This window comes from Netta rufina (assembly GCF_964035555.1).
Source record: "Netta rufina genome assembly, chromosome: 15".
NCBI lineage: Eukaryota > Metazoa > Chordata > Aves > Anseriformes > Anatidae > Netta > Netta rufina.
The window spans coordinates 13,763,844-13,779,969 of NC_140138.1; the positions used below are offsets into that span (position 1 = coordinate 13,763,844).

The following is a 16,126-nucleotide window of genomic DNA, read 5'->3' on the forward strand; positions in this document are numbered from 1 at the left end:
CACAGATCTATGCTTTACCACCTTGCTCTCTGGCTGGTGAGAATATCTAAAGCCTATGTCCTCCTCAGGTCTGCCAGCTTAGAACTTCACAGCTCTTGTCATGTTATCACACAGGAAGGAAATGACTAATTTTGTCTCAATAGCAAACCAACAGCAGGTTGTGCTACCCTGAACATGCACGATCCAATCAGATTTGGTTGTAGAACATATATTACCAATAATAAACATAGAAAATGGAAAAATCCTCCTCTACAAATAGCTTAAAGAAAAGTAGCAATGATGTTTTGACGACACTGTCATTTTTCTGTGTCACTATTTTCTACATACCATGAAAGATGTTACGTGCTAATTCCAGCACCCTCAGCAGCATACCTGCTAAGCACCACAGATAGAGGAATGAATTTATAAAAAGAGACAGAGGGTGGAGTCATCTCACCAACCTGGACAAGGCATCCAGTTTAACTTAGAAATCTAGTTTCTCTCTAATGAATGGAAAAGAAATCCGTCTATTTAGAACTTCATCTCATAGACTTCTACCTTAGAACTTTGGTCCTATCTGCATCTAATTGTTGATTAGATTTCCTTTGGGGTCAACAGAGTGATTTGCCTCTTTCAATGTCATTGTCTACGCTGGTCTTGGTATTGGTCTACTATGATCTTCCATATTTTTAAATAATCTGATGCTCAGATTTCAGAAACTATTAACACTAGCATTATTAAGTGGTAATATTTGTGAAAGTAAATGAGAATTGAGAGAGATGAGCAATGAGAAATGGTGAAAAAAATCTGAGAAGAAAGAAAGACAAGATTTAGGGATGAAAAATAGTGAGGACATGGGAAAACGAGACAAAAAGGGAACAGGAAAAAAGAAAAAGAAAGATAAAAAGGAAATCAACAGAATGAAAGTGAGGAGCAGAAGTGAGATAGAGATGAGAACAGGAAAAGCCTTTTTAAAGGCCAAAGGAAAGAATGCGGGGTGTAAAGCAAATGAAGGGACAAATAAGGAAGATCCTGCCACAAACCCTGATACATCAGAAATTGATGCTAGTTCTGAGCATGCAAATCAAGATAATGGCACAATAATTTAAATAAATAATTTACCACAGGGATTTAGTGCATCTATTTAAAAGGATTTGAAAAGTAACAGTGGAGAGCTGAAAGCCTGACATTTAATAAATGCTTTAATCTACACATTCTCCATGCTGTTATGCATGATGATGAGGACAACAGAAATCACTGTGCTAACGTAGTACAAATATGTTTATATGTCTGGCCTTTCTTTCTTGAGTGCAACATTAACTACTGACATGAGCATTTCCTCTCAACTAATGTGTGCTAAAAGCAAAGATCTCAAGAAGAAGCAGTCATCCTCAGGCTGCCAAGGGCTCATGAGAATGCTGGTCTAAGAAATGCTTCAGGATTAGTTATTAGGTCTCAGGTTAATTTTTTCTTTGAGATTAACTCACTCTGTTTTTACAATTGATAATGAGATTTTCACTAGCTCAGGAGGAGGAGACACAATGTGGGGCAGGGAGGTAGTAGAGTGTAATTAGGAGAGCTCCCGCCATCAGATCTGGAGTCTTGAATTCAAAACTCAAGTTAGCCCAACATGCAAATGGGGTTGATGATTGCAGGTAAGGTCCCAGCAAATGTGTGCTCCCTGTACAACAAACAGTACATTCCTTGGTTCAGAGAGTGGGTGTTCCTAGGTAATTTGCATGCACTGAACTACATAACAATCTGGTTAGGACAATGATTCATATCATTGATACATATATCTGAAACTCACACAACTCTATCACAGATAGCCTAGTTCTCATCAGTGTTATTAACACTTCACTTCTATTAATATAATGAGTCACACAAAACAGGAAAATAGAAGTGTTGCTGTGCCACCCAAAACCGCTACTCATTCTGTTTATTAAAAGATTGCACTTTCTACAAGCAGCTACATTACACAAGTTAAAACAATAACAAAAAACATTCAGAGAAGGACATTTTCCATGCAGTCAGATGATGATTCCATGTAGGTGGTACTCTCATCCCTAACCAGTCAAATGCTAATGCACAGCGGATCAGATAGGAGGACTGCACTCTAGTTTATCAGTCTCCAAATTCAGCAACAACTGCCAGTAAATGTGTAGGCCATTCTTACAACAGAAAAGGTTACACTCCTGTCTTGAACACTGTCAGATAATCTCACCATAATTCACCATGGCCCAAGAAAGCTTGCAAAAAATACTTCATTCAGCAGGCTTTAAACACTGTTCTGAATGAACAGAAAAATACAACAGAATCCTACACTGGGAGTCCCACTGTTAAGTTGGTCTAGGCAAAATAAACAAAATTCAAAGAATGGACAAATAAAAAACTGTCATAAGCCTTTATAAGGATGGACCTTAACAAACACTACTACTCCAAACACATGAAAAATAACCCCTGTGCCAACTGCATACTGCATTATGACAGCAGCGCACATTTTGACTTACACACAGGATGAGAGTATGAATCACTTAACTATCTCAATGCACTATGCAAAGGTATAATAGGTCTGTACCTAGCTCTGTGAAGACATGCAATCTTGTTTAGCTCTTAATTGCTTAATATCTATTCTTTTTGATCAAACACTGTTTGGTCTCCTTGAGGTGATGATGGCAATCATTCACATGCATTTTGTTCATTTTATGTAAACGAAGAACTTGATGTAGATAGAACACAGGCATATATAATTTAAGCCACTTTGTAACCTCTTTAACTATTACTTTAAAACACTTGCAATTTTTAAAGAACAGAGAACTCTCTCGCACATGCTAGTTTGCTGCTTGAGGAACACCATGCCCTACATAACAAGTACCTGTAGTTTTTGCACCTCAAAGCCCCCTGGAAAAAGCAAGCTTCCCTTCTAGTCAGAGACTGCCACTGAAATACTTCTTGATGCTCTGTCACTTGCCATTGACCAAATCCTCTGTCCTATTAAGCATGCCTAAAGAACTTCTCAGCCAGCCCAGCACAAGACACACAAAAGAAAATTGGATGCCATTTGACAAGAAAGTATACAAAAGATACAAACAGCCCGGCCTAAGAACAGAACCTCACCAGGAATCAGAAGGAGCTCACTATTTTATAGCTGGAAATCAAAATTCCCCTTTCACGTGGAAATGGTTGTACTTCCTTTATGATCATATTTTTCCCAGTTCTGCTTCCTGGTCACCTCCTTTTCTTGCTCTGTGTCCTCTCCTTTCTTGTACTGGTGTAGCAGGACCGTGTCACGTAGCTCCGGAAACATACGCCCACCATCCTCTTTCTCAAACTCACTGTCTATATATAGCAGATAGAAAGGTGCTGGGGGCTGCCTGACTTCCCTTTTCTTCTGAACAGAGGTTGTGGGTGACTTTCAAATTTGTCAACATTGTAGAGGAAAGTCTTAGAGGAAGTGTTCTCAAAGCCACAGAGAGCTGTGAGCCCAGGATGGAGCAGGAGAGGCACTACCTCGTACAGACCCTTGTTTCCTGAAGATACTACAGCTGGGGGCAGCTAACAGCTCTGCATCATCAACAAAGCCTCACTGCAAGGCGTGCAGTTAAAAGCAGGAAAGCGACCTCTGGAAAATAGAGACAGTCCACTTTGCCTCCTGCAGGAGGGCTCCTTTAAGTCACATCTATAGCAATTTTGAGCAAAAATAATCTGATTCCGTGCTTAATAGGATTGTACTTTATTTCTGTAAGTGGTAACCTCTCTGCGACCTTGTCTTGCTGTCTTGGGGAACAGAATACCAAATACTTAGCAATTCTGTAGTATTTTCTACTTCCAAAGCATTGCAAGGAGAAATTAAGTATCTTCTGTTGCTTTATCCAAAACTGAGACCATTGCTCTAACGATATAGAATAAAATGCTATAAAGCTTTGGTGTGGAAAGCTTATCCCAGAAGAATTAACTAACCATACGAAGACACTAAACTCTGTTCTCATCAGGAAACTCAGGGCAGTTCTGTTCATGGTCAACTTGTATTTTTGGAAAAGACTGAAGAAGCAAAGTACTAAAATAGCAAGATATCTGTCTCTCTCTTCACCTGAGTGTGGTTCTTCAGAATGAGTCAACATAAGAAGTATGAAGAAAAATCAGCATGAGGGACCATATTTTATTGAATTCTCTGCTGACTGTGGAAATAAATATTTGCGAAAATAGAAACTGTAAAGTGATGCAAGAATTACACTCCATCTGTGAGCATCCCAGTCTTTAAGCATGGGCAGCTGCTGTAAAGCAGCATTTACGAGCAATATTACAAAAGCAAGATTTGCAGGATTATATTCACCCGAATCCCGATCTTTATGAGATGCTTCACAATACAAAGGGTGGTAAGGCATCACAATCAACTAAAAGTCAGTGGGAGCATTTTTTTTTTCCCCCATTCTCCTAATTTATGCCTCTAAGCATAACAATTCTTCACGTGCTATTTGCATTAACTGTACCTTGTAGCTTGAAGTATTGCAAGCTAACAACACTGCAGAAAAGCATTTGTTTTAAATGCAGTGTTGTGTGTGCATATGAAGTAAGGTTACATGCGACATGAGCACTAGTTAATGGCTCTGATTCCTGGGGGTTGATTTCCCCTATTTCTCATTCCCACTCAAGGGCACAACTTGTAATTAGGGTCAGATTTTCAAAGAGTGTAGATGGACTATAGGCATTAAAATAAACGGCCAGATCTTTGCAAGACTTGCCTCAGAGTGTGGGATAAGATAGCGTTATGAATCACAGAGCTGCTGAGTGCTAAGCACTTTTAAAAATCAGGGCTTTCTTACATGCTCAGATTGAAGCTGAGCTCTTTCAAAAATCTTTTGTCAACTGCAGCATTCTTTGACTGCTAAAGTATTTGAAAAATGGGCCTTTAAATCTTTGTGAAATGCTAATTTCTACATTAATAAGAAACCTCTCTATATAGCACCTATAAATCTGGCCAACAGCAGTATTTAGGTAGCTCTGATTCCCCACTATTGTACAAACCACCCAGGAGTACGTGCTCCATGGGGAAGAGGGCTGACACCGTGTTGTCAGTGCTTACTCATGCTAATTCTGATCCTTCTGAATCCATGAAATACATATTTTGCTAGTTAATAAATGGTGATAAATACTACTGATAGATCAATCTCTTTTCAACATATCTCCACCTACAATTGAGATTTTAAGAATTAGATTAAATTTGAAGCTTTGAACCCTCTGAGACATGATAAAAGAAAAAAAGGTTCATTTCCACATGACTATGAAATTCTATGAATACATGACTACATGACTATGGATTTCTATGAATATTTCTTCTAGGAGAAAAAAAATGAAGCTATTTTTCTTATGCTCAAAAATTAATACAGTGTAGAAACAGTATGAGGTTTTAGATTAGATTCTCCTTCTATCATTATTTGCTCTATTTATCTTATTTTTTTTCCAAAGCCGGTAAGTTCAGCCTTGCAGACTTTATACTGCTGACTCAGCTGACTGAGCCAAAACTCATAAAAATCTATTTTAAAAAGGTCCAATGATTTTATTTTCTAATCATAAATATGAAATTTAATTAGCATCTCATTGCTAATGAAGTCACCGTGGAAGGCGAGACTGAGGAATCAGGCACAGAGATGGAACCTCAAGCGTAAAGCAAAACAATTGTTATGCAGGAGCTAGTTTAACTCCTGCTTTCCTTCACAGAGGTTTCAGCTCTTTTAAGAACTGTGTACTCTGTTCACAGGTTTCCTTCTTTGATGGCAAGGCCTTTCTATCTTCTATGGCAGAAATTATTCTAGCACGATATAGCATAAAACAAAATAATAAAATAACATCATACAAGGTTCTATTGGGATTACAAACAGAAGCAAAGTAGAGCAACTTGGATCTGAATTCAAAATCCTGTTTTGTCATAAGATAAACAGGTCAATAAGTGTTTCAAATCCTATAAAAGCAATACACTCATCACCTGAGAGAAGAACTCATATTATTCTCCAGGGTACTGCAAACATCAGAAAGATTAAAGGATTTTTTTTTTAAAAAAAAGCCCATGGAGAATTTAAAAAGCCTCTTTAAAAATGAAACTTGTCCAGCCTTTTTATTATTAGCATTCCTAGAAGAAATGTCCTAGACACCAACCAGCACTGCTGCTGGCATTACTGGGTGAAATCCTGTCTATTGAGAGCTACTTCTGAAATCTTCTCTCTGCATTTTATGAGAGGACAAGAGCTCTTGATCTGTCTTTGTCCATCCTTGTCTGTATGACAGGGTTACCTGTGTGACATTTCCCTACCCAGCAACACAGACGGTTACTTGAGAGGAAGGAAAAAAGAGCCAGGGGTTCTTTTATTCCTGCTCCATGAGGTGCCTTGGTGAAGGAGCACAAAATGCAGAACATCACGGAAGAGAGAACTCGGTGAGAAGTGGGCAAGTACCGTGGGAGAGCTCTGAAAAGGCTGATGAACTACAGTAACCACAGAACTGTACTTTCTCCTTATACTCACACTGAAATTGTTCACAGCAAATGAGTGTGGGAGGTAGTGTTTGCAGGACCTGTCCTGAGAGAAAGTAATCATTAATGATTCCTGGTTGCTAGTAAAGCTTTTGAAGTAGCTCTGGGTGTTTGCATGTCCTTTGGTTGCTCTCAAGTGACAGCCCTCCCTAGGGTAAAAAGGGCTTTATTAGTGCTGGCCATGGCTGCTTCTGGGTGGACAACTCTTTTATTCTTCTGTGTTCCCTGATGTGACTTGAAAGCTGGAAACATCCAAGAATGTGGTTGCAGCATCCTAAAAACTTACTGTCTTGCAGTTTGACAAAACCTGCAGCTCTTTCTTGTTCTCAGTAATGGAAAGCAGAGGTTATACATCAGGCAGTATTCAATAGAGGAAGGCAAGAGCAGTTCAGGGGCAATGAAGGTTTCTCAGATACTCTGACTAATTTTCTCTTGAGAATCACATAACCCTTTAAAAGCACTGTTCAGCCTTTAGGGCAGCCCCCAGTGAGTACAGCAGTATTTTCATACCGGTTGTAAAGACTGGTGGAGGGACTGGTTAGATGATACTCATGTGTCTGCATTGCCAAAACCAAGTGCACTCCACTTCTGATGATCGGCTGCCCTGATATACCTCAAGTATCTCCCTCCATCTCTTATCAAAGTGTCTCCTTGCAGAAGCGACAGTCTATTTATATTCTGATGAAAAGCAGTAAAAAGCTGCCTTAAGAACTGTTTATTTTCTAGATCCTGTCTTCACCTTTTTCCTTGCATATTGCAGGAAAAATTATGGCTCTCAGAAAGTAAAAACACAGAGGAGAAGCATATACCTTGTTATGACATCCTGACTGCTCCTCTCCCATAGCATTAACCCTTTCTGTCCTAATAACCCTGCCTGCTTGGAACTGAGGAAGCTGTTAGAAGGAAGACTGGTGTAACAGGAATAGTGAAAACAGAGCTACCAAGGACAGAAAGGACTTTTCTGAAAAGAATAAAATTCAGCAAAACTTTTAAATAAACACCTGGAAAGCTTTAATTATAGTGAGATGAAATCTGACTTCAGAAAGTAAAAAGCTACAAAGAATATCTGTTAAAAATAGAATTCTTCCTTTCGTTCTCACATAATTATTCACTTGGAATGGCCAACAACTACAACCCAAAAATGCTATCATCAGGGTTGACTTCATAAACACTGGGCATTTCTTAGCAATGGCAGTGATGAGGTGAGTGGTGGACGTGAGGTAAGCTGAGTGAGGACTCACTCAGAAAGTTGGTAACCTTTCTTGATGGGATCAGAACCTGGCATTTGCAGCCCCTGGTATCTCCACTGGGGTGCTGACATCAGCCTTAGTAAGTCACATTTATCTCAATTCAAATTTCTGGAATAACTCTTTACATTTCTTTCTAATATTTATTATATCATTCACCCTAGCAAGGTAAAAAAGAATTAGACTTTCTCACTTCACAGTTTGAGGATCTGAGTTGGATAATTCTAGTAAAACATGTTTTAAAGCATAAAGGAAGTTTAAAATAACCATATTCTCCTCTCAGATTTTTATATGCAAACTTCTAGCTCTCAGCCAAAAATGTTACCATACGTTTTCAGGTCAGAAATGGTCCAGCTGATTGCTCATAACCCATATCCAGACAGAAGACTAACTCAATTCACTATGATTTTCTCTAGGTTGGTAGTGTGGGCTGCAGGCAGCTGCATGTGTCCTCTTGGGCTTGTGTCAGGCCAAACCCAGGGAAGAACAAATTTCTGGTTTGAGACTACTGAGTTCACTGCCTCCACGTGAGGGCAGGAGGAAGGTGGGAAGAAACCACTTCTAGACACGCAGAACGTAACACAGAATGCCAGGATGTGGCATTGCGCAGCCCACAGGGTCTGATGATCTCGTGTGGCTTTTTATACATGTTAAATGCAGGACCACAGAGAACCAATATTAGACCATGTTTGAAACACAGCACAACCACCTCCCCCCACTACAGTTGTATGCATTAAGTATTCTCCATGAGAGCGAAAGAAAACAATGCACAAGAATCCCCCAGATGAAAATACAACTTCCACGGTGAGGTACAGAAGACTTATTAAAGCACCACAGCCCGTCTATGCCTTCCCTCTGATTTTTGATTTTTTCATTTGCTACGCTTTATGTATTGCTTCATTTCCTTCAGGATCAGTAGCAAACCAGAGGTGACGGATATCCTCAGCTCTGAAGTGTGCTGTGCAGGGAGAAGTTTGTTAGCTGTTTTCACTCACCTGATGAAACTACCGTATATGGATGATAACAAGAATCAGAGAGGAAGAGGAAAGGAGATATAAAACAACATAAGTGAGGGAAGTCAGACAAAAGCATCAGACTGAAGGTAGAGAGGACTTGGGATGTCCAGTGAGGACCAAGATAACAGCAACTAACCACCCTCCACTTTTTTGCATGTTCTTCCTTCAAAGTTTTGAATGTTCAAAGGACCTTTACTATACTTATCCCTTTATACAGAGACTGCACTTAGATATGGGATGATCACATTAGCTGTTTAATGGGTTTGCATCCAATATTTCTAATACTATCCTGCTCAAATAGTTTTGGATTTATGCACAATTATCTTATAATGATGCAATTGCAATGAGTTTGCATTTTTCCACATTGTAGAAGTTCGAAAAGGTATCAGAGCTTGTCATTAAACTCTCAGCCTTCAAAAAGTGGCATTCAAATCCTGACCATTTCTGCCTTACACCTAGCATTTTCCAATTGTTCTCTGTAGGTGAAAAAGTTCATTCCTTCCTGATACTGTATTCTCATACAGCTTCTAAAGTAACTATTGAGCCAGACACTACTCTCCCAGGTGTGCAACCCCAGTTGTTCAGTGATTCAGTGAAGGTGTTACTGTCAATAGCACTTACTCCAGCAAAGCTGACTGATATTGCTCTCACTATGGATACGGGCAAGTCACAAAAACATCATTCTGTTTTGTAACACTCCATAAGAAAATGCCCAAGTATCATTTTTCCTTCAAACCATTGAATTTCAGATTAAAAAGAAACTGACTCAGTGTTTCCAGCCTTACAGGAAATGTAATACTCCTTCACTTTTTTTTTTTTTTTTTTTTTCTAAAAAATAAAGCAGAAGAAAAACACACTCCTTTCTGACCTAAGACAGAAGTTTAGGTATATATTTTTTTTCATACTGCATTCATAGCTTTCACGGCTTAAATTGCAAAAATGAGTGAATAAAAGACAGAAGGAAATTAAACCTTCTACAATAAAACATGTTAGCCTTGGATCTTCCTGAAAAATACATAACTGAAAATACAGGTACTGGAAGGATGCAACATGTCAAAAATATTCTTAAACTAATCAATATTGAGACTTATTCTGTCCTGTTTTGGCAGGAACTGTGAAGGGAAACTACCAGAGCAGTAGCAGAGATTATCTTCCCTCCTCTTCCCACCCCCACCCCACCCCCCTGACCCGAGAAAATCAGCTCTGCAATAGTAAAGAAGACAAGAAAGTTTATGAAATTTTCTATTTTCCTTCAGTGCAAGGCATTAGTGAAATGAGTTTAATGATCTCACCAACTACTTCATTATAAACTATGAAAAATGTACAGAATTGCAACTATCTTCACAAAAAGCCAAGAAATAGAGATGCAGGCAGTAGCTGCTGGATAGACCCCACACCTTGTTCTTGTAAAAGACTGTAGGCACCAGTCTTTGCATGGAGATGATCCATGCAAAACTGCCATGGCTTCATTCAACAGGCCAGTATGGTTAGTGAATTCTAAACATCCCTGGTAGTTTAACTGAGATGTTAAAAGCCAAAAGCCTCAAACTGATCTTATGTCATATTCTCAGTTGATGATTAAGAAGAAAAGACTCAATCACCATTTGCACTGCAGTTTGGAAATTAGGAGTATTTAGTGCTAGCTTTAGAAAAAGAATTGAAACAACTTTCAGGTGTTTTCCCAGTTCTCTCAGGATTCAGAATTCATAGAGGAAAACATCTGAAGGGAAAATCTTTTGCCTTTTAATGGTGTTTAAAACTTCGGAGGAACTTGGTTTTGTGCTCAAATATATTAAATGTGTGTAACAACCTATTAAGCATGCTCACTGATTTCAAGTAGGTAGCTTAGAAATGTTTATACACATACAGAGCCATAACAAATGAAGTGGAAACAGCCTATTAACTGCTATTGACAACCATATATGTCCTGCTTGCATACAGTGTTGTCTGCATTCATATGGATAAAAAAAAAAAAAAAAAGGATCTCATTTTAGACAGAAAGCCTACATTAAAGTTTCAGTGCCTCAGTTACAACCTGCTGAAAATTTGCCAGCAGACATCCAGCACTGAGGGGGCTGGCGGGGATCCTTTCACTGGTTGCAATGAAGATGTATTCCTCCCCTGAACTACAATGAACAGGGCAGACTTATCAGGCTTGAGCAAACAACAAGTATCTTTGTGTAAGGCCAAACTGGCCTCAGGGACCAGAACAAAAATATCTGTTAATACCACACCAGTGCTACTTTATACAGACAGATTCACCAAGGCAACAATTACTAGCAATAATATCACATACACAGCTGTATATACATTTACCCTTTTGACGAAACCAGAATGTTACAGCATTTACTTTGACATTTCTGATAGATTTCCAGTGAGATTTGACAAATTCTTCTTTCCTGTTGAGTTGCTAAACAGATTCACTGAAGTAAACAGCATTAGAAAGTAAAGCTCCATCCAGCACTGAAGATCAAATAGGTTTTGTGGGACTAACGTAACAAGAATATTCTCTTCACTACACATTCACCAGTGATAGCAGACAATGTACAACACATGATCAGCTTCTGGTGCTGTTGGTAATACATTTCCATGAGCTGTGAAAAAAACCTTGTGTTTGCCTTTTGTATAAAAGAGCACAAAGGCCTTACCTACTGGTAAATTTTTAAACACCCCTCCTGTACATCAATGAGCATGTGAGAATTCATGATACTCACAAACTAGAGCCCAACTACGTGGCGGAAGAGTATGAAGGAAGAAAGGTGCCCAAAATAAAGTTCAGAGAAGACATTTATGTTTAAAGTCGGTGTGCAAACCTTCAGGCAGGGAGCAATCCACTGCTGCCCATGGCTGGGACACAGCATGTCTGGGTGTATGACAGATTGGCCGTTCTGTCAAATCGCACTTTAAACAGATTAGCACTGTATTCTCCTTTTGCCTGAGAGGAGCAAAAGTGAGAGGGTAATATAGGGAGAGAATACTGACTGAAGAAGCAGAGAGAAAGAGCCTTTTATTACTTGTTGGATGTGTGCCACAGAGACCAATTATATACTTTTGACATCAACCATTATAATTCCAGAGTCCTTGAACAAATCACAAGCAGAAAGGTTACCTTCCTGAAAACGTTCATTGCCATTAAATAACTGACCCTGACTAGAGGGTGAAGGCAGCACTTAAGTGAGAGTTTGGGGGAAGAGAGGAGATGGAGAATCTTATTATACATACACCTGAGAAAACCCCATCATTTGTTCTGAAAAGGGAATTGCAGATTCACTGCAGATACTCTGTTCTCAGCAAAGCGGACAGCGTTCTGAGAATGCAAATCCTACAGACAGCAGTGATAAACAGCCAAAGCAAAAATCATATCTCACTGATACCAGTGGCAAAACTCCACTAAACTTGGTGAGGGCTAGAGTTTTACCCTCCAGTTTGAAAGCCACAAGACCTGAACCCATATTCCTTACTCTTTTATGGTTTAGATCACTGTGGGGGTTACTTACAAAGAAAGCTAGGTCAAATTCCACCACCTGTTACACAACCTTAATGACCACATCTAAGTGAAACTTTTGTTTCTCATGAAACATGCACTTCAGTACCAAAGAGAATTGAGACACCTGATAAGTGGATAGCTTGTTCTCTTTCAATAATATAGACATAATATTGGGAGAAAGAAAGATCTTTATACGCTTCATCCTCTGTGAGTCATCATGCCACATAACTCATTAAAAAATTGACTAAGTGACAGTATAAAACTAAATCATTTGGTATACTACATTCAGATTTCTTTCGCATATCCCAGTAATTTGGGATGCATCCTTTTAGAGAAGGTTCAAGTTGCTTTTAATTTTAAGAGGTAAAACTGCATTCAAATGGTTCTCTTCTCACTCATGCTGAATTTTTACTTTACTCTTAGTTCATAGTTAAATATAAATGGAAGTAACTATTTGCGTAAGAATGAGGAGTCCAACATGTGATTCTGAATGTCTGTTCCAGAGGTGCCCCTCCCAATACAGCAATTTGCTGGGTGGGTGGAAAGATTCCACGCTCTTTCCAGCTGAAATTTCACTCCTGCCAGGTATATGACTAAAGAAACTAGAAAAAAATATTGAATTCTAGCTCCACATCCCCTTGTATCTGTCAACCCAATTTTGACAATGTCCATTTAAATTCAACCCACAGCAAACCACGATGATGAGGGACGATGGTGAGAGGGAAGGGATAAGGGGCGAAATGTTGTCTCAGCCAATTTATTTCTGGGAGATATCAAGGCGTCACAAGAAGAATTAGTACTGGGGGCATAGGATTCCAAAAACACAAAACACAAAATCATCATGCAAGTTTTGCAGAATGACTAAAAGGAACACCAGAACATTTCATGTCACAAGACAAGTTGTAACAGAGTAAGGACTCATATTAAAATTGTACGAATAAAACTAACATCTCTTATTTTATTGTTCTAGGCTTTTGGACTTTTCATCAGATCCAAAAGACAAAGATATTTTAATGTACCTGCTTCAGTATTCAGAAGAGAATGCTCACAGCTCAAAGGCCACAGTTTGCTAGCTCTGAATCAAAAAGGATATATTATAATTGCAAACATAGTTTAAGCTTCTTTCACTCATAAGGAGATAGACAATTTGAGAGAGAAGGGTAGATTGTTAAGAGAATTCTCTCACATAATAATTCTCTTATTAATTCAGCTGAGTTTAATATGTGATCCTTATTCAGTCCCCAAAAGCCCAAACCAGAACATCCCTAGAAATAAATCTTCAGTCTCAATAGCCCTGCTTAAGAAGGTGAGGCTAAAAAGCTTCATCAAAAAAATTACTGCTTTGTCATATCTGGTTCAAAGCTTATAAACTTAAATACACAATAATAGCAGACACTACCCTTGGATGCAGTTTTAACCATATCTGATCCTGGCAACTTCTGGTATTTAAAAAATGAGCTGTCTCCAAATCCACGGGGCAAAGTTACTCCCACTACAGCATTACAGCAAGGAACCTCTCTCTACCCCTGAGATTTGAAATCCTGTGGGATTCAATGGGACATAAACTACCTTAGTGTCAGATCAGGAGTTCTGTATCTAAGAGCTTTACAAAGCTCTTGCTCTGCTCTAGCCTGCCTATGCTGTAAAGGAAAGAGGAGCTGAGAAACTGCAAAAAGTCCTCCAGTTCCTCTACAAGTATGTGGGGAGATGCCAAGGCAGCAGAGTAAGACCATCTGCTTCAGTGGCTCCTCCCATCATAAATGTAACATCGAGATTAAAACAGATAGAAAAATCTAATGGAGGGTTGGGGTAAAAAGAGTGGGATGATATAAAGAGCAGGGATAGAAAAAACAACGTCAGGGAAGGCTGTATTTGTGAGTAGAAAGGAAGCTATGGTGTGTTATAGGCGTTAGAAAATTCTGTTGTGAGAGAGAAGGAAACAGAGACAGGATGACAGTGGTTATTTGTTGTGAATCTCTAAGTATGAGTCTGAGAATTGGAGGGAAGCTACTTAAGAATAAAAGTCTGCTACTTTGGGATGCATCTCCAAAACTGCAAATATGCAAATCCTGAATATGTACGTGAGCAAAGGGGCAGATATAAAAGCAGCATATGTGTACAAGGACAGTCCAGTGGAAAGGCAACACCATGGCGTGTGCAAAATCAACTTTGCAGGGCTGCAGTGTATGCTGTGTGCATGAGAAAGAGGATGGAGCAGGAAGGAGGAGTGCATGTGAGAAGCAACAGGAAAGGGGAACACAAGACAGAGAAGGAAATCACAGAGGGGAAGGAGAGAAAGACTGAAAACATGGGGGAGGATGTACAGTCTGTTGCACAGACAAGAAAAAGAAGGTGGAGGGAAGAGAAAGAAAGGAACAAGGGGAACATTTGTCACACACAAAAAATATGCTTGATGAAAAACAGGCATAAGAAGATGGTGAAAAAGATAGTAAGAGATCCACTAGTGTTGAGTAAATAAAGGAAGTGAGAAGAACTAATTAAAAAAAAAAAAGATTTTATGATTTTACTAGTTAATAGAAAGCATAAATCCCCAATGAAAGGATTTTAAAAAAGAGCTAGGGTTCAACATACTACGAATAGAAGCAGAAATTCCCTGGAGACCAGTGCTGACAATCAGTCCTTTCATCTCCCCCCGCTAGGCCTCCATTTCAATCCTCCTTCCCAGCGCACACTTCTTGAAGAAGATGTTTTCACCTCCAGCTACCACCTGTTTACCTCGCAGAAACCTCAGCTCCGTGTACCCGCGCATGCAGAGTACAGTTAGACCTGCTGAGGGCAAGGAAGACACGAATGCAATCATTCTCAAAGAAACACGCTCTTGAAAATGAACACAAAAAAGAGGTGAAAGGTGAAAGTGGAACTCGTAGTGATTAGAGTCAAACGCCATCCTAGCCAGCAGTGAGGTGGAGCTGATCTGACAGCTGCTTTCCTTACCTTGGGTGCTCATGAGTGACCAGGCTGTCTTGCTGCAGCTGCCGCAGGCTGAGAGTCCCTATGTTGCCTCCATGCAATTGCCACCGTCTCTCCAGGAGTCCTGGAGAGGTTATTTGCGCTCTGCAGCTGTTAAAAAGTAAAGGAAACACAAGGAGCAAAACACCCCCTGGCCCCAAATGTGCCGAAAGTTTATGGAGAATCAGGAATAAAGGAAGCAAGTGCACCAGTGTCAGAATGAGCAAAGAGCGACACAGAAAGTGAGAAAAAGTGTGTCAGAGGCTGGGAGGGGCGGAGGAGGAAAATGCAAAGATCTGACAGGAAACTAGACTATAAATCTGCTTAGGGTTTAAAAAAAACATATTTCTGCTCCCCAGTGATACAGCCTGTTTGCAAATGAGTCTGCACGCAGGTGACAGCAGAGCCCTGAAGTACCACTGTAAGCAAATACAGAGACACTTCTGCCCCTTCCCCAGGAAGAGCAGTGGGCAGAGCAGGCAGCAGCGCAATCACAAACAACTGGCTCAGATAGAAAAAGCAGATTGTCTTTGCTGCCTCACTTCTAGTTTCCTGGACTTTTAGGGCATGTTTCCCTGTGCAAAAGGGGACATGCTGAATGCCAGCCTTACTGGTGCTGTGCCTCTCTGAGCACAAAGCAGCAGCCTTTGCTTCTCAGTACACACGCTGGCTAGAAAGCAGGCAAGAAAGAAAAAGAGAAAGGAAGGACTGAACAGAAGAGAGTTTCAAGAAAAACAGTTCCATGCAGAAGTTCAGTGGTTTCCCAAGGTTTCAAAGGGTTTTCAAGAAAACATCTATTTAATTAACAGCTACTGTCACTAAAAGGGTAGTCAATGAAATTTCATGCAAGTATTAGAATATTGTAGAGTTGAATGGTACTTAAAAACAACATATTTTCCAA

The 16,126-nt window shown here is 39.6% G+C and overlaps 1 protein-coding gene across 1 annotated transcript in view; it reads right to left on the reverse strand.

Moving 5' to 3' along the window:
• The window catches only part of CARD11 (caspase recruitment domain family member 11), a 43,330-nt gene extending 28,017 nt beyond the window's left edge, over positions 1-15,313 (reverse strand). Inside the window, exon 1 of the mRNA XM_084295811.1 lies at positions 15,211-15,313. Within this exon, the coding sequence (XP_084151937.1) occupies positions 15,211-15,223 (13 nt within the window). The 5' untranslated portion in view covers positions 15,224-15,313. The remainder of the gene's footprint in view (positions 1-15,210) is intronic.
• Positions 15,314-16,126: the final 813 nt, after the last annotated feature.